The 24,821-nt window shown below is 37.1% G+C and overlaps 1 protein-coding gene across 1 annotated transcript in view; it reads left to right on the top strand.

Moving 5' to 3' along the window:
- Nucleotides 1–24,821, top strand: part of Ascc3 (activating signal cointegrator 1 complex subunit 3) — a 282,919-nt gene that overhangs the window by 94,204 nt on the left and 163,894 nt on the right. The window contains 1 exon segment of the mRNA XM_051164237.1: nt 523–594. Coding sequence (XP_051020194.1) covers nt 523–594 — 72 coding nt within the window.

Below are 24,821 nucleotides of genomic sequence, written 5' to 3'. Positions count from 1 at the left end.
TCTCATCCTACTTCGAAGATGATTATTGTCATATGTTTTGCATGTTTTAAAGTTTAAAGTGTTTACACCATTGATTCAATTTAAACAGTGAATTAACTTCTTTCCTTAGGTTATTCTTTGACATTCATCCTGTGTTCTCTCATTTTCACATATATATGAACCTGCATTTTTCATGGAATGAGATAGGAAAAAAGTAGCCAGAACAAGTTTTTGTTTTTTCTTTTTATAGGAAAAGTAGTTATAATGTATTCTATCATATCTATAGCTAGCTGGCATATTACCCACAAAGACACTAACTTTTAAAACTTAATATTCTTTGTACTCTGAAACTATGGTTGAGGAACTTTATTTGTATTCTGGCTTTATATATCTGTTTGTTCTATGTTAGGTACTTATATTTAATTTGTTGCTTCTGTGGTCTAACTTAGTCTGAATGCTTTTTGTAGTTGACAAAGTTTCACTTGGAATTTGAAAATTTTCTATTGTCTAATTTTGTAATTTTCATGTTTTAAAATCTTTAAGATGCAGCAGATGAGTAACATGGATGAAGTATGCTATGAAAGTGTTTTGAAACAAGTAAAGGCTGGACACCAGGTACATTGAGCTTATTATATTGTTTCTATTAAAATGCTTACTGAAAAACTATAGTTTTCAATATTCACTTAAGTTTTGCTGAATTCTGAGTTTTATTTCGTATTTGTTTTTAGTCTAATGGGTAACTGTATGAGTCATGTAAATATTCTTACGTGATATCCATATCCTAATATTGATAGGTCATGGTCAGTTGTCTCTCTTACATAAATGGGTAGTCAGTCAATCAAGAGAGTTGATTTTTTTTTCTTTGTTTGCTTTAATTTTTTTTTTTCTGAAATGAGGTTTCTCTGTGTGTTTTCCATTTTAGTAAATATTCAAGAAAAAGTTTGGCCTTTATATTTCTGTTTCTTTTAATCTTTTAAAAAAAGCACAAACCTCAAAACTAAATTCTAATTCATATTTTTTATATATTGTTAAGTTCTTTTAATGATGTAATTGCTACTATTTTCACGAAGTATATTTGAAATATAGTAAGTAAACTTTGTATTGTTTAATTGTGCTTCAAAGTTCAGAAGTTGGGTCTGGGGTATGGTTCATTCATAGACCACATGACCAGTGCACTTGACACACTGAGATCCAGCCCTGGCCTAGGGAAAAAGAAAAAGAGAGTTAAGCAGACTTGTTTTTATTAACATCCACATCGTCCTAAAATTTTTTTAAGAAAAATAATTGAGTGTTAGTGTTGTTTTTATATAAAAATTAACCACTATCTCTTTTTATTGTTTTTTTGGGGGTAATTTATTTTTATTTTGTTTGATTTAAGAAGCATATTTCTCTGTTAGTCCTGGCTGGCCTCAAACGTAATGTTCTGTGTGTTCGGATTTCAGGTGTGCACACCCATACCCAGCAGGGTGATTTTACAGAAGGAGCTCTATTTATTTATTTATTTATTTATTTATTTATTTATTTATTTGGCAGTACTTCCTTTTGTGACCTGTGAGCTGATTTTTTCTGACCATCTTGGATTTTTACTTTTTTAAGAGGTTCACCATATCTATTCAGTGGCTGGTACTTTATTCGACAACTAAAAATCATTTTTAAGAGTGTTCAATGAGCTGGGCACGGTGGCACACTCCTGTAATCCCAGCATTCAAGGAGGCAGAGGTAGGCGGATCTCTGAGTTTGAGGCGAGCCTGGTCAACAAAGCAAATCCAGGACAGCCAAGGTTACACAGAGAAACCCTGTCTCGAAAAACCCAAATCAAGCAAAAACCAAACCAAACCAAACTAAACCAATGAATATGCAAGAAAGAAATGCTTTAATAATTTCTCAAAAATATTTTAATGGCTCAACTTATAGCCTTCTATGATTTCAAAATCTGCATATACATTTCTGTTGGTGAAATTATAATGTAATTACAACATATCTGTCTTTCCTTTCTTTCCCCCAGCCCCTCATATAAATCCCTCCTTCCTTTTTTCTAATTAGTTGCCTTATTTTTTCATTAGTTGTTTTTACATATATATGTATGCAGGAGAACCTTCAATGTATTGTAGATCCCATTCTAAATAAAATGCTTAAATATTGTTTTAAATAATAGAAGTAGAAATATAAATATATCATTGTGAAATAGACAATGTACATGATCTAATGAGCAAACCAGAGAGTGAGCAGTCTTCCACTATAGTTTCTGCCATAGTTCCTGCCTTGATTTTACTCAATGATGGATTGTGACCTGGAAGCATAACCCAGATACACCCTTCCCTCCCAAGTTACTTTTGTTTAGAGGCTTTTATCACAGCAAAAGAGATAGTGTTAAAACATTCTGTTACCCTCGAATTAAATAAATTTTTTCTATCATAGTTAGCACTTACTGGCTAGATAATTGGTATTGTCACTCATTGACATTCTCACAGATCTGTTTTTACACACTTACCCTGAAGATAGTTGGAATCAAGAGGCTTTTAAGGCTTTCATTTAAAATAGCTTTGTAATTGCATATAACCTATGGAAATCTTCCCACACGCTTTAAATTTTCTCTAGATTTCTTACCATATCAAATACATGATAAACTCTGTAAATAATTTTTTTACTGTATTGTTTAATGAAAAAGGCTAAGATGGAAATGCTTTACGTATTCATAGAAGTTGGAAGGGATTTCTTGAGAGGTGTTATTGTTAAAAATATGATTTATAAGCAATTTGTTATACCCATGATACAGAACTCTTTATAAGGAATTCACAGATTAGTATGCAGTGAGGCTGATTGCACTTGCCATATTATTATAGAACACAGGAGTGCTTCTCACTGGAACCGATCATTTTGTAGAGTTCAAATAGTACAATGTTTGCACATTCTTTATTTGTGAGGTGGATACCTCACTCATAAATACATATGCCTGTATATAAACATGCATATAAAACATATGTAGTTGTCTAAGTGATATAAGTAAGGTTTTTATTGCCAGTACTACAGCCGTTTTATGGGCATTGGCTGTAAGCCGGTCATTTTTCCAGGATTATAGCTATTATACTGTTTATGCTTGTTCTTCAGATATAATTATTAGTGCTAATTTGTAATATGATCACTAATTCAAAGTATTTTTTGAAAAATAAAATACAGTCTTAGGAAAAGTAACCTTTATCCTTTCTATTGTTCGATAAAATTTTAAGTAAGTGTTGTTCTTTGGAGGAATCTAGGAAATTTTTTTGTTTTCGCATAGTTCTCACACACTAGTAGGGTCTAAGGTGTCTCCTTACGAATCATGTTTTACAAAGCATAGATAATTTTTGGAGATGTGAGTAAAAGGGTTTTTTTTATAAAACTGGTTTTGTTTCTCTTACTTTATTTCTTAACCCAGGTATGGCACAAATAATTGAGACTCTTTTAATAGTACAAGGCTTGACAACACAGTCTTGAAGCAGTTTTGGTCTGTTATTTTGTCTTAGCTTTCCTGGGCTCCAGCTCCTTCTTCTTCATCTTACTTGGACTTGTAGCTGTGGCTGAACCCGCTGCTTCTCCCTCTAACTCGTTCCCTGCTTTATCGACCTAACAGAGGGACAATTGGGGGAGCAGAGAGTTTACACAACATTTAGACAGGAAATCAGAATTTAAACTGCACAATGACATTGAGCCTACTGATATACAGATGAGGTCTCATTGCCGCTACGTTTCTTTTTTTTTTTTCTTTTTTTTTTTTTTTTTTTTTTCCAGTGTAAATTCACTCACTGCTTTAGTTCTTTCTCAAAGAAAAAGTTCCTGAGGACAGGCTCATATTCTAGTAAATTCACATGAACTATAACCTATACCAAATTACATTGTCAACATCATTCAGAAGAAATTTCATTAGTTTTTAAGCTTCTGGATCTTTTAATCTTTCAGGTCTGTTGTGACTACAAAATGTTTCTATTTACTTGGAAAATACAGGGTCTAAGCAAGAACAGAAAATGTGGCAAAATTGTTCTGATTCTGTTTTAGGGAATGAACTAAGCAAAATTTAAGCAGGAAAGCAGCAATAAAATAAACAAAAATATAATAACTAAGTAAGCCCCATCCTTAATAATAAAAAGCTGAAAACATTTACAACACAGCAATGATGAAATCATTAATAATTGAATAATTAAGTGTTGAGCTAATTAGCTTAATAGCTGTGGCAATTACTTTTATAGTCAAACTGATATATTTAGAATCACCTGGATTCACACATCTAGGAATGTCTGAGTGTGACTGCAGAGATGTTTAAACTATGGTGGGAAGATCTATCCCAAATGTGGGAGGAACCATTCCATGGGCTAAGGTTGTCTGAATCAAAAGTGGGAGAAAGGAGAAAGCCAGAAAGCTATAGCCCTTCTCCTTTCTCTGTTTCTTGGTTGATAACATGAATGAACCAAATTAATCCTACAGCCATACCTTTAGTGGCATTGTGAACTGTATTCCTTTGAGCTGTGAGATGAAAAGAAATCTTTCTCCTTGAGTTGCATTTCATTAGTATTATTCTATCTCATGCAGCTGTGACATAGATAAATAGTATAATAGCAAACAATGTGTCATGTTATCAAGAGAAATTCATGTATCTCAATGATGGTGCTGTCCTTCATTAGCTATATGACAGTTTAAAGATGTTTAAAATGTATGAGATTCATTTTTCCTTGTAACAAAATGCAAGTATTTAGGCACATGTCAAATTAAAAGTCTAAGTAGATTCACATGGCATCTGAAAATTATAACCAGAATAGATTTTTTTTTCCTCTTTCAGACAATGAAGCTGTTTCTGTTGGTAGTATTACAAAGTCTAAGCCAGTTCTTTTATATTATAAACATTCCTCTGTGATGACTGTAGGTTCTTACATTAAACTAGTCATAATACAGCTGAATGTTCTTTCGTAACTTAACTGGAAAGCTCCATTCTTTTCACTTCTTTGTGTTTGCTATACTATATGAATACCTATGGAGAAAGTGTCCAAAGCAAATCTCTCTTTGTGTTCATCTTTTTAAAGGATTTGTCTGTTTAATTCTTGTGTTTGTAAACTAATCTGTGATTTAGCATGAGAAGTGATAGCATTCAGCTGAATGCCACTGCATTGTGGCTAGCACTGATAGTTGCACTCTGAGTATTTAGAAGGCAAATTTTGGGGTATTTTTTGTTTTTTGTTTTTTGTTTGTTGTTATTGTTTTTTCCGTTGGTTGGTTTTGGTTTTGCTTTGGTTGGGTTGGGTTTTTTGGAAGCTGGAGTAAGCAATTTTTAACAAGTTTGGCAATTCTTGGTTGATTTCATTACAATGCTTGGTTTGTCATTTTAGTCTCTCTGGTACTGTGACTTGTAAAAGAATTTCTTCCAGGGTCTTTTAGTCTTCGAAGGTTCTTTCTTCCTTAAGAGATACCTTAAGTATGCATTATTTTATCTGTGCTTTCAGAAGGTCAGCAGAGAAGCTCAGTACAGTAAAGTTGTTGAATTGTGTTTTTCACTTTTGGTTAAAGTTGAAGTTAGTTTCTCTGTTGTCTCCAACTTTCTTTGTATTAAGTTCCAAATGACAATTTTAAAGTCATGAGCTTATATACATCTGTCTGTGAAAATGAAGAATATGTAGTTCAACCATTTTTAGTTCTCTAAAAAAGCAAACAAACACATTAAATCTTTAATTATAATCTTCTTCCCACTTCTGCTGATTGGAAAGTCTAACTGTAAGTGCTCTCCCCCCACCCCCAAGAGACTTTCTACCAAAAAATTTTATTGTTCATATAACCATAATAAATTATAGATTTATGGATTTTGACTTATGGATCAGCGCTAGTTAGCTATCTAGATTGTAAGATTTGCTTCTGGAATTCTGACAGATCTAACTGCACATAAGCATGTCATCATTGAACAGTCAGCTATATATTTGATAGATGTGCCTTTCTTTATTGGTAAGGAAACATGTTAAGTTTAATTTTATTTTTTCCCTTTCAGTGTAACTTACCAAGTAGTATGTAATAGTAATAAATATGTAAGCCTGTCTTTTCTACTCTGAGATAACTAATTAAAGTTTCCTGGATCTACCTCATGCTTCCTAGTTTCCTAGTTTAAAATAATAGTACCAAACAAAAACCGCTTCAGTGAATACATCTGACTTGATTTGTTTCCTTCCTGTGAGAATGTCTGTTGGTTTGCTTTCTCTCAATACTTTAATTTTATTTTATTAGAGCAGTTATTTTCAGGTCAATATTCAGACTGAAACTGAGGTTTGGTTTTTTTGTTTTGTCGTTGTCGTCATTGTTGTTTTTAAGATCAATGATTCTCAACAATAAAGAGGCTTTCCTGCTAAATAATTAACATTTTTCTCTTAAATTTTTACATTTGGAGTAAATTAGAATAGAGAAGTCCCATGATCAGAAGCCATGCTGACATTCCCTGTCCTTGCTATATTTGATGATTTTCAATATTGCAGTCTTCTATACATGTTCATTCATGTACTTAATAGATTTTATGTGTAACTTTGCCTTAAAAGCATTGACAACAGTAGGAGGCAGTTGTGTTCCACTCAGGCATGTGTGCTGACAGATGGAGAAAACCTTTTCCTGTTGATTTTCAACATTCCTACTCTGCAAGACTTCAAGCTCTTCTTGGCTACTGGGAAATTAAAAGTTGGTGATTCAGCCTTTAATTTTGATCCATCTGCTTAAACTAATGAGATGTATCATTTGTAAGCTTCTCTTTGTGTTACCAAATACAAGTACAGCTTTATCATTCCTGTTAATAATCCCCCCCTCCTGTGTAACTTGCAGAATGGGAAAATAATTGATGCCTTAATTCTATTGATATTTTCCTGTTTACACCTTTGTTACAATGATAGGAAGACAAATTAGGTACTTTCTCCAATTATACTTAATAAGTGAATTTTTCTCATCAAACTGAAAAAAAAATTCAGATCTTTATTTAGTACTTTCTCATCCAAAAATCTACCTCCTATTTAAAAGGAGAAAAGACTTTGTAAAATAGGACCCAGGAACTTCAGCCTTGGGTTAAACTAAATACCAGTCTTTATTTGTACAATATGTACATCTTACTGTTCTTTTTCTTCGTTGTTTATAGTTGCTTTTCTATTGAGTTTTAAGAAAAATTCTCTTAAGATTGAGTAATAACTTGATGAATTTTCTGTCTAAAGAGAATGATTTGGTGTGTCTCTCTGTGTGTGTGTGTGTGTGTGTGTGTGTGTGTGTGTGTGTGTGTGTGTGCGCGCGCGCGCGCGCACGTGCATGTGACCACAGAGGTTGACATCAGGTGTCTTTCTTAATTGTTCTACATTGTATTTTTAAGACCTTGGAGTTAGAGATTTAGCTAGGTTTGTTTTCCAGGTTAGTTACCTTCCTACTGCGCAACTTTTAGAATGGGAAAGTAATTGATGCCTTTATACCAATCTATTACTTAGCTGAGCTGTAATTATAGTATTCAGCTATGCCTTCACTGGCTTTTTATGTGAGTGTTGGAGATCAGAACTTAGGGTCTGCTGCATATACAACTGACTGAGCCACCTTTTTAGTTGTTGTTTTTTTAACATTGTTTCTCAGGTTTATTTATAATTCCATTGTACTAACTTTCATAATGGAAATTAGCAATGACTTTTGTCTATGGAGGCTTTTATTCTTCATATGCAGGCACCTCTGATTCTTGATAACTTTCTATTGCATCAAATAATTTAAAACAACTTAGTTGTGTATGGTTTTGGATGGTTCCTTTTCTGTTACACCTGACCTCATATCCTAAAGGCAAATATAGGTAAGATTCTTAAAAGATATTTTTTCATTCTGAGTATAAACATTAAAGATATTTCTCCTTAATCTTTACTACAAAAGATGGTACTTGAAAAGATAAAAGTATTTTTGAACTGTAAGAACATCTGAAGAAAACATTTCGTAGACTCTACTTTTGAATATTCCCCATCTCCACTTCTGCATAGTTTTACATAACATTGAAATTTACTCAATACCCAATTTATAAGTCAAGTTTTCAGTACTTACAGCATCTGCATATTGGTTTTAATTACCATTACAATCATTTGCTTAGAACTTTTCTGTCTATAAGCTAAGAATTTCTTAATATGCAATCACTATATAAAATAGTTTATAATTTCTTAGATATAATCTTAAATGCTTGTCTTGTCTAAAATTAAGTGAGAGAAAAATTGAGAGTTTTCCATTTCTCCATTTTATCATTCATCTAGTCGTCACTTCCATAGACTTTATGATGAAGACCTTGGAATTAAAAGTTGGAAGCGCATTAGCTTTCCATTTGGACCAAATTCCAGGTGGCTTAGAGTTGAGATCAATATTTAGTTAATATGAAGGCCAAAAAAATATCACCACCATAAAAAATTTCTAGTATATTATTTTAAAATTTTATTTTAATGTTTATACTATAGTTATAAATGTATTAGTTGCATTTTAAACCTTATACTTGACTCTTGAATAACATTGATTTTTTCCTGTATAAACTGTGAGCCCATTAAAATTTGTTTTCAATATCCAGAAATGCTTGTGTTTAGTGAAGATAAATGGAAAAACAAGACTCAATTACTAGTTCTCGCTGTGTGGAGTGCTGTAAGTCTGTGGTAGTGACAAAATGTCTCTGTACTCTCATCCTAGAAAATGTGTAAAAATCCTACTTTATTAACGTAGACTTCCAAACTGAAGTTATGTGCAATGTTCCATAAAGCCACTATAAATTAATTTTTACTCTTGTGGTTTTCTTTTTAATAGTTTCACATTCTTTTCTGCTTTGCACAACTATTTGAAGAGCAGTTGCTCTGAATCCTCCATGATCAAAGCAGTTTTGAATAGGATTCACTTTTGAAATGAAAATAATGTTTAGATTAGTGGTGATTCGTGTCTGTTCTGTATCCTACCAGACTGATGATTACAATAACAACAACAACAACAACAACAACAACAACAACAACAACAAACAAAAAATCTGGTAAAAAGTATTACCACGTGTGCCTAATCAGGAATATGAAAAATTTATGTTGGTTAAGGCATTCTGCTTTTCAGCCTTCCAACGACCACCACTGGAGCTCATTACCAGAATTTTACCATGAATCCTATGCCCTCAGTAAAATAGTGTTTGTTTTTGTTTTCTGTTTTTATTTTTGTTTTGTATAGGCAAAATTTTCTGATGACCATGAAAGTAAGACATTATATAAGGTTTTATTTGTCAGTTTGTTTTGCTGTAGGTTTTCTTGTAGTTCAGACTGTCTATGAATACTGTATTAGTCATAATTCTCTAGTGTTCCCGACCCACGGGTTCAGTTATTCATGGAGTGGCGAGGAGGGTCGCGACCTGTGAATAAAGAATAGGGCGAGAGAAAGGCACGAGCCCAGGAAAAACTTTGCTTATCGAGGGCCGTTTATTATAAGGGGGTATCCAAATTTATAATAAGCTTCTGAAAGGGCGGGGGTAAGAAGGAATGCAGTGGAAAGTTACAAAATCTTCTGGGCCAGGTCCAAGGACAGCAGGTGTGGAGTGGGGCGACTATACAGAAGTCTCGATACACCGAATGTTCTCTTTCTCAAGATCAGGCTGGATCTTTGTGGTAGCCAGGCAGAATAATTATCTCAAGTATGTAGACAGCTGTGGCTTTCAGCCAGCAGGGCCTCTCAGCCACTGGGGCAGGTCAGGCAAGGTCCTATGGCTCCTGACATCTCCCCCTACTCTAACTAATACAGTGACGGGTGGGCAATTGCCAATTAACATAGTCTAGTCTCTTGCCAATCAAGGTCTCAACCCGGAGAGCGCTCGCCGTCGGGATGGCGGAAGGCGGAAACCAGTGCCAAGTCAGGGCATGGTACTTCGCAGCTCTCTGTATTTTGCCCATGTTTGACGAAACGGGTGAGAGTAGAGGTCTGATCTCCAGAGGGCACTGATATACGCAGGGCTGTCAACCCTGTGATCGGCCCCTATATGGCCACTGATATGCTCAGAGCTTAACTGAGTGCTCGGCCCCAGCCTGGCTCTGGATCCGACCGACACCTTTTGGCTGGAGGTGGGACATTGGGTCTCAACCCACATGCAATCAGACATGCTCCCCAGGAGGCCATTAACAGCAGGCAATGTACCTCCTGTGCAGTGCTTTGTCTCGCACCCCGAACATGATGAGAATTAGGGCTTAAAGGCTGTCAGCCAAGCCTAAGGAGGCTACCTGACCTTAATGGCAAGAAGGCATGAATAATAAGGGCATAGTCTCCATCTATGTGGACACCAGCCTGTATTAGAAAACCCGACTGTACAGTAGAATGAGGGGAGATTTTAGGGAGGAGCCACTAAGTGGTGTCTTTGCGGAGCCCTGCCAGCCAGCGGCCTCCTAGCCACTCCTTTTTGTCCAGGGCCCTGAAATTGAGGGGGCGGCCAAACGAGATTGGCCCAGGGTTGGAGGAAGTCCTGGGTGTAAAGTCAGCTGGGGGGTCTTCGGTGTCCAAGCGATGATAATGGACCTGAACAGGGTTGATAGCTGCATCCACCTGTGCTTTAACAAAACTGGAAAGGCGGTTAAGGGCCCAAGGACCAAAGGAGAGGAGGAGAATAATGCCCACAAAGGGTCCCAGAAGGCTGGGCAAGAGGGTGGTGAGCCAGGGGCAGGAGGAGAACCAGTTCTGATACCAGGACTCCTGTTTCTCTCTGGCTTGCTGGCGTTCCTCCAGGGCCTTGGAAACTTTGTCAAGGCTCTTTTGTGCTAAGCCTGTTTTACTGACATAGAAGCAACATTCCTCTTTAAGAGCAGCACAGAGCCCACCCCCCCTTGAGGAAAAGGAGGTCGAGGCCTCTGTGGTTTTGAAGAAGTACCTCTGCAAGGGAATTGAGGGAGTCCGTGGGAGGGAGCTCACGGAAGGCCACAGGCAGCGAGAGGGTCCCATCTTCCGGAATTAGTACTGTTGAGGTGGTTTCACAGAGGTCCAGTCCTGGGCTGGGGGAAGGGGAGGCCGAACAGGAAGCAAATTGGCAGGGGGGAGGGGGAGTAAGGGTGGTGGAAGGCTGGCTGGCAGCACCGGAGTCTGCTGGATCTGTCCCGTAGCAGGCACTGGGCTCAGGAGAACGAGGAAGAAGATGAGCAGGGACATTCGGTGCTCTGTCCCCTGACGCTGTCGATAACCACTGCCCCCTGCCGCTCCTGATGCTGCTGCTGCTGCGGCGGCGGCCAAGATGCTCTTGGCTAGGCGGAACCGGCTCTCAGCAGTGACTTAGGGCCCCAAGCAGGGGGAGACGGCCGTGGGAGCCGCAGCCGCCCGGAGGCCTGCGAGCCACAGCCTGTTGCGTGGGGGCCGGCTGCTGGGGCTGGGAGGTCTGTTGTGGCAGCTGAGGCTTTAACATGATGGCAGAGAAATTAAAGAGTGAAGGGAGAGGAGGGCCCGGGGATGGGCCCCAGCTGGAGAGCGCAGGAGTGTGTGGCAAATGTGGGGGGTGCAGGATCTTCGCTCGCAGCCTCAGCTTCTCCGGAGGATGGGGGAGGAGCAGGATTAGATTGAGAGCGGGTAACAGGGAAAGTAAGGTGGGGAACTGAAGTCTGTGAAAGACGAGAAGTTAAAAGCGAAAGGCGAGCGATTTCAGCAGCGTCTGCGAGCTGGGAGTGAAGATGGGCTTTTAGGTTAAAAAGGCAAGAAAAATATCGGCAGGAAGGAGATTGATTATAGGGGAGGACAGGAGGCTGCAATTTACGGGGTGAATCTGTAGGAGGTGGCCACTCTTCAGAATGATCTCCAGCGGCTTTTTCTTCAAGGGCTGCGTCGTCGTCAGGGTTAAGGGAATCTCCAGGATTAACAAAAAGGACAGCAGGGGGTGCAGAAGACTTTGTAGTAGATGGTAGTTAGCATTTGTACCACAAGTTATTTTGTGTTAATACATTGTTCTTTTATTTCCATTATTTAAGCTCTTGAGTAATTTTTGAACCACTTTAACAGTTCACATTTTAGAAAGATTTTCACCTTTCCAAAACATAGTTATAAGAATACTCTATTATAATATTGAAATTTTATATACAGTAATTTCTCATTTTCATAGAGAATGCTTCCTATGGGGAGTACTAGTATTAGATTTCCTCAGTGCTGATCATACAGTTGTCTGATGATTAATAGCTTCTTATAATAAGCAACGAAGTGCACTGATATGAAAAGAAATGCTAGAAAGTCACTCCCTTTATGTTACTCATCCAGCATTCTTCCCCAAGGTATATTCAGTTACCTTCTGACACATTCAGAGATAAACAAATGCATGTGTGTGTGTGTGTGTGGGCGGAGAGGTGTATTAAGTCATTTGAGGCTTTTTTCTTTTTTGCTTTCCTGTGTATGTGTGTGTGGTATGCCTGAATGTCTGTATCATTTTGGTATATGTGTATATGCTATTATCTTTACTTTAGCTATTTCACACTACCAGTTCATTACATTAAGACAGTAATTACCACTGCCCTTTAGATTGTACTTTCTATGCTCTTGTGGATATATAAATGTGTTTTCTGATGTAGTTTGTGAAGGGAAACTAGCTTATTTATATTTGTTTTAAATTTTAGGTTTTCTAAGATTTAATTGATTGGGGTAAAATATTTCTGCCTTAGAAATCAAATATATCTGTTTGAATTACTTACATTGGTGTTGCAGTATAGACGTCAGCAGCACTAAAACCATACTTATCACTTATCGTGATTCTCCTGCTTTTATAACAGGATAGACAGGTTTCTGGACTGTTTTTCAAATAGTTCACATTAAGTATTAGAAGCTTATTATTTATTACTTTCTTAATTCATAAAAAGTTATACCAAATCCCTTGTTTCTACCTGTTATTGAAACAGTTTGTAGGGGTATTTAGTAATTTCACTTACTACTGTTAAGAATTGCTTATTACTTTACTATTGAGATCTCTGAACAAACTTATAGAAAGTTAACATTATGGCTAATACATAATTTTGTGTCCTGATGGCATAATTCTTATTTTTCTCAAACTTCAAAATAAAAAGGAGCTAAATATTTAAACCTAATTAACTATTGTGAGTTTTTTCTTTCCCTAGAGTGTTTGATGTTTTATATTCACTTTATCATATTCAGAAGATAGAGATTAAAACAAAGAAATTACATTTACTGTTGTAAATAGTGTTCTATTTTGAGGAAATTATGTAACTTCACATCCATTTCCAGTTTTCTATGGATATGATCACCTGGTTGGAGACCTTTTCTTCAATGCAGATAAAAGTTTATTAAGTCGAAAAGCAGCTTTTCCAGGAGCAGCTCTTGACAGGTTTTGCTATTTCTCTGGTAGCAGCAGCAAGATGAAGGCGCATTTAAAAGGAGGGAGCTATAGCAATGGTGCCATCCAGTGCTATAACGCTCTTGAGCTTCCAGTGCTGGGACCCTTGTTCTTTACATGTTGCACATTTCTAATTACTTTTCTATTGACATGACTGTTATGATCTAAGTAATAAACACAACAAAGTCACACTTTCTGCTAGATCTCACTCATTATAGGAGATTTATTGGGGAGTGAGGTTTACAGAGGCTGCTTCTGGGCAAGGCAGAGAGGCGGGGAGCATGAGCAGGGGCAGGATTGGTGAAGGTGGAAATGGGTTGTATCTTGGAGGCTAATGAGGGCATATCCTGCTGTCCCTCAGTCCCTGGGGCAGGCTGTGGAGATTCCTGATTGCTAACAATGACAAAACACCATGACCAAGAGAATTTATAGAAAAAAAAAAAGGCTCATTTGAACTTTGGTTCTAGAGAGATCAAAATCCATCAGGGGTGGGGTGGTGGTGGATGGCAGCAAGCAGAAGGCTGTATGAAAATGCTGAAGACTCACATCTTGAACCACAAGCAAGAATGGCTGGAGACATTGAATTTTGAAAGCTCTTCTCCCCTCTGAACTACTCCCACTATAAAGGCTCTACTTCCTAAGCCTGCTCAAACACCACCACCAACTGGGCATTAGGTATTCAAATACCAGAGTTTAAGAAAGACGTTTCTCATTTAAACCCCCACACAGCTCTTGGGTGTTGCTAGTCCTCAGTCCTTTTGCAGACCTCAGAAGACAGCTCTTAGCATAGGCTTTCAGACCTTTGGTAATAATACTTGGCATCTCATTGGAACAGCAGGACCTGCCATTTATTTTCTCTGGATTTTTATAGGCTTTTATTTTTTCTTTTTTAAATTTTTATTAATGTATTTATTCACTTTACATCTTAGTTGTAGCCCCCTTTCTCCTCTCCTCCCAGTCCCACCCTCTTTCCCTCTTCCCCCATTTTTCCTCTCTTATTCCTCAGAAAAGGGAAGTGTCCACCACCCCGCACCTACCCCCCCCTACCCACCCACCCAGCTCATCAAGTGTCATCAGGGCTGAACAAGTCCTTTTCCTCTGTAGCCTGGCAGTGCAGTCCTTCCAGGGGGAAGTGATCAAAAAGCAGATAACAGAGTTCATGTCAGGGACAGTCCTCACTCACTGCCCTTATAGAGGACCCAAATGAAGCCAGAGCTGCCCATTGGCTACATCAGTGTAAGGGGCTTAGGTCTAGTCTGTGCATGGCCCTTGGTCAGTGCTCTAGTCTCCACAAGCTTCTCTGGGCGCTGGTTTAGTTGGCTCTGTAGGTCTCCTTGTGGAGGACCTGTCATGTCCAAATCGTTTTCTCCTTACCCCACTTTTCCACAAGACTCCCCATGTTTTGCCCAATGTTTGGCTGTGAGTCTGAACATCTGTTTTGAACCATTGCTATGTGTAGCTCTCAGACAACTATACTAGGCTCATGTCTGCAAGCATAGCAGAGTATTTGTAATAGTGTCGAAGCTGACTCTCTTCGTGGGGTGTGTCTTATTTTCCTCCAGGTATTGGTTGGATATTTCCTCCATTTCTGCTTTATCTTCTCTATCTTTATCACCCACATCTTGTAGACCAGGTAATTTTTTGAGTCAAAATCGCTGTGAGTGGTTTGGTGGTCCCCTACCTCCACTAGGAGTCTTGTTTATTTAGAGGGTATCCTCTTTAGTCTCCATGGCCCCTTCTACTAGAAGTCTCAGCTAGAGTCCAAAATGTGGTACATTTACACAGTGAAATACTACTCAACTATTAAAAACAAGGAAATGGTGAGATGTGCAGTCAAATGGATGGAACTAGAAAAGATCATCCTGAGTGAAGTATCCCAGAACCAGAAAGACAATGTAATGTACTTAGTTTGAAGTGGATCTTAGACATGTAGTACATGATAAACATACTACAATGCACAGACCCAAAGAAGGTAAGTAACAAGAAAAATCCAAGGGAGGATGGATGCTTAAATCTCACTCAGAATAGGGAAATAGAATAGACAGCAGTAGTGGATGAGGAGAGAAAACAAAATAGACAGAGCGCAGAGGGAGATGAGGGTGGAGATCAGACGTGGGGAGAACAGATTGGGAGGACCGAAGACCTACAGAGAAAAGAAAAACAGTGGGAAGGGCCATCTCTGTGACAAGCTGGAGACCTAAGTCAGGGTAGGCTTCTGGGCTTTCATTCTTTCAATCTCTGCTTTCCACTTTCACTTTCTATCTCCCTACTTCTGTTCCCTTCTTTTCTGTTTAGACCACCCCTCAGTTGTTTGGCTGTCTCACTTTCAGAAGGCATGCAGCCAACTTCCTTTATTATATTGTACCGCAGCCTAATGTTTTTCTAGTGAAAAAGGTAAAGTGAGAAGGCTGCTTTTTGTGTAGAACTGTGTTTTTTGGAGTTTTGTGGTTGTTGTTGTTTTTGGTTTTTTCTTTTTCTTTCTTTTTTTTTTTTTTTTTTAAGTATATGAAAGTAACCTAAATACTGAAAGAAGTAGTCAAAAGCCCATCTAAGAAGTCTTGGAATGTTATTTTTCTCTTTATAGAAACCTGGTTGTAATTATTCCAATAAGGCTGACTAACATTGTATACACCTATAAGTATATTATCTCACCTAATTAGAAATAAAAGATCTACTTTCAGTAAACATTCACTATAAATTTATTATGTGAGAAAATTATATTTGAATGTGGAAGAATCAAAATGACTATTTTCCAAAAATGGAAAAGAATTTATTCAAATAGGCATTAGAAATACAGTTTGTTTTATTATTTTCTAGAAATCAGAATATCTTTTATAAGGTTCTAATATAATGGGCTTCCCAGTCCAGGGGCATCTATAGAAATGAAATTGTTATCATATGGCTCTCTAATGAATTATATTTGCATAAATAATGGAATAGTTGGTTTTGCTTAATTTGTATTACACAATAGCTGTTGGTGCCGATAACAAAGTAGATTAAAGTTTTGCTGTTTTGGAGGTCAGTAAAATATTTTTTCTGTGATACTGCCTTATACTAACAAAGACTCCACTATTCTGTTTATTATTCACTATTGCATTGACATTGGCTGAACAATGAATTAAATATGTCAAGCTTATACTGTGGCAACAAATCAGGAACTAATTTAGATTGCATTTTAGTTATTTTGCCGTCTTTCATAAAGCCACAGGCCCAAGATACTAAGAATTTTATAACTCTATTTTTTGGTTTCCAATAAATTGACCATTGTAAGTATATTAGATTCACTATATAACCCCTGAAACCCTCCTATGAGCTGTAATAATGCATACAATATATGAAAAGTAAAATTCCAACAGGAGGTTGAAAACTTTTTGCTTTCTGTCTCTGTGAATTGTAGACTTTTTTACCTACTTGGAGTAATATGGTATTTATCTTTTTATGTTGGATTTATTCTGTTTCCCCATGGTGTAGGATATATAATAACCTGTGGTGTGTTTATGTGTTTATCTACTGATGGACACTTAGTATTGATTATACCTCTTGGCCATTCTTGAGGAAGCTCTAAGAACATTTTAATACAAATATCCTTTGGGATATTTATTTTTTGGTTTCACATATTTACCTAGGAAGGAAATGCATCTCATAGTATTTCTGCTTAATGTATCAAAGAATGCAAAAGTCAGTTTATACTTTCCATAGCAGTGTGAGTGTTTTTGTGACAAATGTGGTTAAACAAAGCAGTGCAGTTCAAATCAGACCTGAAATTTTCTCCATACCCTTAATCTTATTCCTGTTTCTTTGTAAAAGTACATCTATTCCAGTTGCTATGAACTAGCTTTTGATCTCATCTCCAACCTGAGGAAATAATGATGCAAAGCATCTTTTCATTGTTTATTACATTTGTACTGTATACCTTTCTTTCAGAATTTTTTTTCAATTCCATTAAGCCCAATTGAGTTTTCCTCTTGTTGAATCTTAGAATGTTTCCACACACATGATTTGCAAATATGTTCGGTCATTTTGTGCACTCTTCTTTTACTCACTTGATGGTGTTTGTAAATTACTGTCCAATTTTACATTTTTTGTTATATTGCTTATCTTTTATTATATTTAAGAGGCCATTGTCAAATTTGAGAACATTGAGAATTCTGTTTTCCTCCACGAGTTATGTAGATTAAACTCTTAAATTTAGGTCTTTGATTCATCTCAAATGTTTTGTAGATGATACAAGGTAAGAATTTGACTTCATATTTTTGCATGTGTCCTTTGTTTTGCAAATACTGTTCATTGAAGAGATTATTGTTCTTTTCTCATGGAAACATCCAAGCAAATATTAACTATTGTCCATCATCATGGTTAGAAGTAATATTTTTGTGCATTGCATCAGACTCAGTAGGGATAACAAAACACACCCCAGTAATGGATGGACCAATGCTTTACACATATAGAGAATAAACAGGAAATTGAGTTTAATAGAGGGTGCCAGTCTTTCATGGCAAGTGGATCTATCAGCGTAGTTGATATTGAACATTTAGTTTTTATCCATTCCTTTTGTACTGCATGAAAAGTATATCTTTCAGGCAACGAAGAGACAAAGTAGTGGGTTTGGCTAGATTTCATGACATATGATAAAACAGAACTAAACAGTTCAAATTGGGATAGAAAAAAGAGATTCCTACACAAAATTAAAAGGCCAACATAGACTGTATGGACTCTTAATTGGTAGGAAGTATACTGTATTGAAATTCCATTCTTATGTTTCTAACTGAAGGCCAAAAGACTATCTATTCAAAATTATCTTCTTCAAAAAAATGGTTGATAATCTGTCAAGAAAATAAATATCTGGGAGTCTGAGGAAGAATGGCTCAGTGGCTCAAGTGTATACTGCATAAGCATAGGCACCTGAGCTTAGATCCCCAGATTCTATGTAAATGCTGCAAGAAGCACCACTGTCTGTCATACCAGCACTATGGAGTGGACCTATGGGACTAGTCAGAACAGTGAGCTGCAGGCTCAGTTAGAGACCCTGTCTCCGAAATAAAAAGGTAGAGAAACAGTTGTAGCATACATCAGTTGTTGACCTTTGGCCTCCACTTATGCATACACAGGCACATGTATAAACACACACACACACACACACACACACGATGTTAGTGTTTACTCTATTGGCTTTCATCCTTATCCTATTGATCTATATTTCTATCTTTATACCAGTAACCGTAATATTTCTATTATTATGTAGTAATGATGTCAGGAAAGAAGATTCACCCCACTTTGCTTGTGTGTGTGTGTGTGTGTGTGTGTGTGTGTGTGTGTGTGTGTGTGTTTTATTTTCTTTTTTCCAAAATGTGAATTTAAAGTGAGTTGGGATTTTGATAGGAATTACATTAAATTTATATTAAATTAAATTAAATTGTTATCTTAAATTTTTTTTTTTTTTTTTTTTTTTTTTTTTTTTTTTTTTTGCCTAGAAATCTTTGGACATAAGATGTCTCCATTTAAGTCATTTTGAATTTTAGGAGATTTAAAAAAAAAAGAAACATAGATTTCAGTGTGCAGATCTTCCCATTGTTGGTTTAAGTTTATTCCAAGAAATTATGTTATTTTAGGTGGTATGGAATCTTCTTCTTCTCCTCCTCCTCCTCCTCTTCTTCCTCCTCCTCCTCCTCCTCTTCCTTCTCCCCCTAGTTCTCCTCCTCCTCACACTCTTTCTCATCCTCCTTTTTTTGTAGAAATACAACTAATTTTATCTGTTGATTTTCTGTATGTGTATGTGTATATTGCAAAAAGCTTTGGTTTTCCTGAGGAGAAAAATCACTTTCTATTTCGTAAATATTGGACTATTTTTAGCTATAGGTAAAGTACTGTTTTCTCTTTTTCAACTTTGAATAAGATTTAAGTACTTTTCCTGCCTTATAGCTTTAACTAGAATATCCAGGCAATGTGCTGAATTCAGTTATCGGAAGTATACGTCTTTGTCTTTTTCCCAATCATAGAAGAAAACTTTTAGTGTTTTACCACTGAGATAATGGCTATAGGTTTTCATGTTTTGCTTTTACTATGTTTGGCCAGCAAGTTGAAGAAATTCTTCATGAAGGGAATATTGGGTTTTGTCAACTGCTGGGTTTTTTGTTTGTTTTTAACATCAACTTGGATTATCATGGCTTTATTCCTTCTATTAATGTTGTATATCACATTGGTACACTCTCATGTGTTAATCACCCTTATATCTGGTACAAATATTCCTCAATCAAAATATGCACACCTAATGTTTCTGAATTTAGTATACTATGGAGGACCTTTTTTGCCTATATTAAAAATAGATAATAATAATAATATCTGTAGAAAACAGCTTCATTCCAGTCTAAGATTACATATTATATTTATAGAATTCTTAAACAGTATACTGTTTTTTTATTTTACCTTAATGTTCGTGTGTATATGTGTTTACCTATATGTGCATGTGTTTGTGGGTGCATATATGTGTAAATGGTGGTGCGTGTCCCTGTTCTGTCCATATGGAGGCCAGGGGTGAACCTTTGCTGCTGTTCTTCACATGTGTGTTGGTTGATTGAGAATAGCGCTCATAGGTTCCTGTTTTGTGGAACTACTTGGGAAGGTTGGAAGTATGGCCTTGTTAGAGAGATGTTTCATAAGGGTTGGTTTTTATACTTCAGAAGCCTCCTGCCATCCACAATGCGCTCTCTGCTTCCTGTTTGTGGATCAAGATGTAAGCTCTCAGATGCTTCTCTGCCATCCCCACCTTCCTGCTGCCATGTTCACTGGCATGATGGTGATGGACTTTTTCCTAATTCTCTGGAAATGTAAGCCAACATAAATCCTTTCTTCTGTAGGTTATCTTGGTCATGGTACTTTATCACAGCACTACAAAAGTAGGCAAATGTCACTCACCTATCTTGACTTAGGTCTCCAGCTTGTCACAGAGATGCCCTCACATAGTTTCTCTTTTCTCTGCTGCATTTTGTCCTCCCGCACCCATATTCCCCATATCTTACTTGTCTGCACTCCTGCTCCTATCTTGTTCTCTTTTTTCAGCTACTACCTCTGTCTGTTCTATGTCTTTTTCTGAGTGAGATTTAAGCATCCTCCCTTGGGTCCTCCTTGTTACTTACCTTCTTTGGGTCTGTGCATTATAGTGTATTTATCCTGTACTATGTTGCTAAAATCAGCTTCTAAGTGAGTACATACCTTGTCTCTCTTTCAGGGTCTGAGTTACCTTACTCAGGATTATCATTTCTAGTCCCATCCATTTGCCTGCAAATTTCATATTTTCCTTGTTTTTAATAGCTGAGTAGTATTCAATCGTGTAAATACACCACAGTTTATGTATTCATTCTTCAATTGAGGGACACCAATGTTGTTTCCAGATTTTGCCTATTATAAATAAAGGTGCTATGAACATAGTTGAGAAATGTTCTTATTGTATGGTGGGGCATCCCAGGGGTGGTATAGCTGGTTCTTAAGTTAGAGCTATTCCTAATTTTCTGAGAAAATGCCAGATTGATTTCCAAAGTAGTTGTGCAAGTTTACATTCCCATATGCAGTGGGGGAGTTCCCCTTTCCACATCCTCACCAGCATGTGTGGTCACTTGAGTTTTTGATCTTAGTCATTCTGACTGCTGTAAGATGCAATCTGAGAACTATTTTGATTTATATTTTGCTGATGACTAAGGACCAAATACATTTCTTTAAGTGTGTCTAGTCTTGAAGTACTTTTAGAATTCCTGTGAGAATGCTCATTGGCTTTGTGTCCCATTTTTTAATTGGGTTATTTGGTTTCTTTGTGCTTAATTTCTTGAGTTTTTCTATATATTGGATATTAGCCCTCTGTCAGTAGTAGGGTTGGTAAGATCTTTTCTCCTTCTGTAGGCTGCCTTTGTGTTCTATTGATGATGCCCTTTGCCTTATAGAACTTTTTCGGTTTCATGAGGTCCCATTTATTATATGTTGATCTTAGTGTCTGAGCTGCTGTTGTTCAGTAAAGGAAGTTGTCTCTGTGCCAACATGTTCATGGCTATCCCCCACTTTCTCTTAAATTAGATTTAGTCTATCAGGCTTTATGTTGAGGTCTTTGATCCACTGCATTCTTCTACATGCAGACCTACAGTAGACCAGAACCATTTGTTGAAGATGCTTTCTTGTATTCCATTATACAGTTTTGCTTCTTTATCGAAACTCAAGAGTCCTTAGGGGTGTGGGTTTACTTCTGTTCTTCAATTCGATTCCATTGATCTACCTGTCTGTTTATGCCAATATCATGCATGCTTATTACTATTGCTTTGTAATAGAAATTGAAATCAGGGATGGTGATAATTCCAGACATTCTTTTATTGTACAAGATTTTTTTTAAGCTCTTTTGGGTTTTTTTCCATATGAAGTTGAGACTCGCTCTTTCAAGGTCTATAAAGAATTATGTTGGACTATTGCTGGGAATTGCACTGAATCTATAGATTTCTTTTGGTAAGATGGCCATTTTTACTGTATTAAAACTACTAATCCATGAGAATGGGTGATTTTTCTATCTTCTGATATGTTACTCAATTTTTTTTTTCTTCAAAGGCTTGAATTTCTAGTTATACAGTTCTTTCACTTGCTTGGTTAGAGTCACAACAGGATATTTTATATTATTTGTGGCTATTGTGAATGGTATTGCTTCCCTATTTTATTTCTCAGCCCATTTATCCTTTGAAAAAAAAAAAAAAAGGAGGGCTACTGATTTTTTTTTTTTTATTAAATCCAGCTACTTTGCTGAAGTTTTATCACCTGTAGGATATCACCTATATAATATTAGGGTCACTTATGTATATTACCATATCATCTGCTAATAGCAGTTCTTTGACTTCTTTCTTTCTAATTTGTATCCCCTTGATCTCCTTTACTTATAATGTTGCTCTGGCTAGCATTTTAAGAATAGATCAGACAAAGTGGACAGCTTTGTCCTTTCCCTGATTTTAGTGGAATTACTTTGTTTCACTCTATTTAATTTGATGTTGCCTATCAGCTTGCTGTATATTGCCTGTATTATGTTAAAGTATGTTCTGTTTATCCCTAGTCTATCCAAGGCTTTTAACATAAAGGCATATTGGATTTTGCCAAATTCTTTTTCAGCATTTAAAGAGATAATTGTTTTTTGGTTTGTTTGTTTGTGCTTGTTTTTAGCCTATGTATATGGTAAATTATGTTGATGGACTTAAATATATTGAAGAAAACTGGATGAAGCTTACTTGATCATTCTGGATGATGTACTTGATGTGTTCTTGCATTCAATTTGCAAGCATTTATTGATAATTTTTGCATCAATTTTCCTAAGGGAAATTTGTCTGAAATTCTCTTTCCTTGTTGTCTTTTTGGGTGGTTTAGGTATCTGGATGACTATAACCTCATAGAATGAGTTTGGCACTGTCCCTTCTGTTTCTGTTTTGTGGAATAATTTAAGGAGTATTGAAACGTTATTGAAAGTCTGGTAGAATTCTGTGCTAAAACCTTCTGGCTCTGGGCTGTTTTTGGTTAGGAGATTTAATGACTGCTTCTATATGCTTAGGGTTTATCTACCTGATCTCGATTTAACTTTGGTAAGTGGTATCTATCAAGAAAATTGTCCTTTTTTTTTTCTTTCTTTCTTTCTTTTCTTTCTTTTAGATTTTGCAATTTTTGTGGAGCACAGACTTTTTAACCTAGACCTAATGATTCCTAGTGATTTCCTTAGTATCTGCGATTTTGTCCCCCTTTTTATTTCTTAAATTTGTTAATTTAGATACTTTCTCTCTGCCTTTTAGTTAGTTTGGCTAAGGGTTTGTCTGTCTTGTTGATTTTCTCAAAGAACCAACTCTTGGTTTTGTTGATTATCTGTACTGTTGTTTTTTGTTTGTTTTTTTTTTTGTTTGTTTGTTTTCTAATTTATTGATTTCAGCCCTGAGGTTGATTGATTATTTTATGCTATCTTCTCCTCTTGGGTGTTTGCTTCTTTTTGTTTAAGATTTCAGGTGTGCTCTTAAAATGCTAGTATGAGATTTCTCAGATTTCTTTATGAAGGCACTTAGTGCTGTGAACTACCCTCCTAGCACTGTTTTCATTGTTTCTCATTAAGTTTGGGTATGTTGTGCCTTAGTTTTCATTCAATTCTAGAAAGTCTTTGATTTTTTTCTTTGACCCATTGGTCATTGAGTAGAGAGTTGTTCAGTTTCCATGAGTTTATAGACTTTCTGCTTTTGTTGATGTTGAAGTCCAGCTTTAATCCATGGTAGGGGGTTGTTTCAGTTTTCTCATATGTGTTGAACTTGGTAGGTGTCCAGTTATATCGTCAATTTTGGATAAAGTTCCCTGAGGTGCTGAGAAGGCACCTCAAATAATATGTATTTCTTTCCTTTAAAAAGCATTGAGGCAATTTTGGCTATTAAGAGTTCTCTTCCAGAGTTGGATGGAGGGTGTCTGACGATAGATTCACTTATTTTCTCACGATTTCCCTAGGCTGGGAGCTCAAAGCTTCACTGGTGTGGATGTTAGGAGGTTAGCCCTGTTGTTCTGGTCTCTCACAGCCAGTGATCTTCAGCCCCCCTGTGCTGTGGATTCTGCAATTGTTCTGGGTCTCTGAATGAGCGTTGGGTCAGGCCAAGGTATCCACAGCCTTCTGTGTTCCCTGCCAAGTCCAGCCAGGAACACTGGGCCTGAACCACGGGCTGAACTCAGCTAGATTCTCAGGGCCTGAACCGTCTGCCGAGCTCAGCTAGGGATTCTGGGCCCAAAATGCGCACAGGGTCCAGCCAAAATTTTTGGGCTGGGACTACGCACCAAGCTCCGCTAGGGCCTTTTGGCCCAAAGTGCGTGCTGTGGTCAGTTATTGACTCAGGGCCCGAACTGACTACCAATCTCAGCCAGGAACTCTGGATTCAAACTGCACACTGTGTCCAACCAGAGTCTTAGAGCTGGAAAGCCTTCACTTACCAGGAAACTGGGACAGAGGGGAGGGCATCCTATTGGGACTCTAAATGAGAGACGCATGGGAGAATAGCAAAATAAAAGGATGCAGAGGGTCCTAGAAATCTACAAGTTGAACAATATGATAGGCAGATTTGGGCCCAGGGGTCCTGCTCAAACTAAGGCACCAGCCAAGGACAATACAGGAGGTAAACTTTAAACCCGTTCCAAGATCTAGCCAATGGTCAGAATATTCTCCACAGTTGAGTGGAGAGTGTGATATGACTTTCTCACGTACTCTGGTGCCTCACATTTGACCATGTCCCCTGGAGGGGGAGACCTGGTGGCACTCAGAGGAAGGACAGCTGGTAGCCAAGAAGAGACTTGATACCCTATGAGAATATACAGGGGGAGGTAATCCCCCTCAAGAACAGTCATAGGGGAGGGGAATAATGGGAAAAGGGGGGGGGGGGAGTAATGGGAGGATACAAGGGATGGGATAAACATTGAGATGTAACAAGAATAAATTAATAAAAAAAAAAAAAGAGTTCTCTTATGTTTTCTAATTATAACTGAGCGTTTATTCTCT

The sequence above is a fragment of the Acomys russatus genome, chromosome 21 (assembly GCF_903995435.1).
Source record: "Acomys russatus chromosome 21, mAcoRus1.1, whole genome shotgun sequence".
NCBI classification, from domain to species: Eukaryota; Metazoa; Chordata; class Mammalia; order Rodentia; family Muridae; genus Acomys; species Acomys russatus.
Note: the sequence above shows the minus strand (reverse complement) of the source record. Positions and strands in the feature narration are given on the sequence as shown.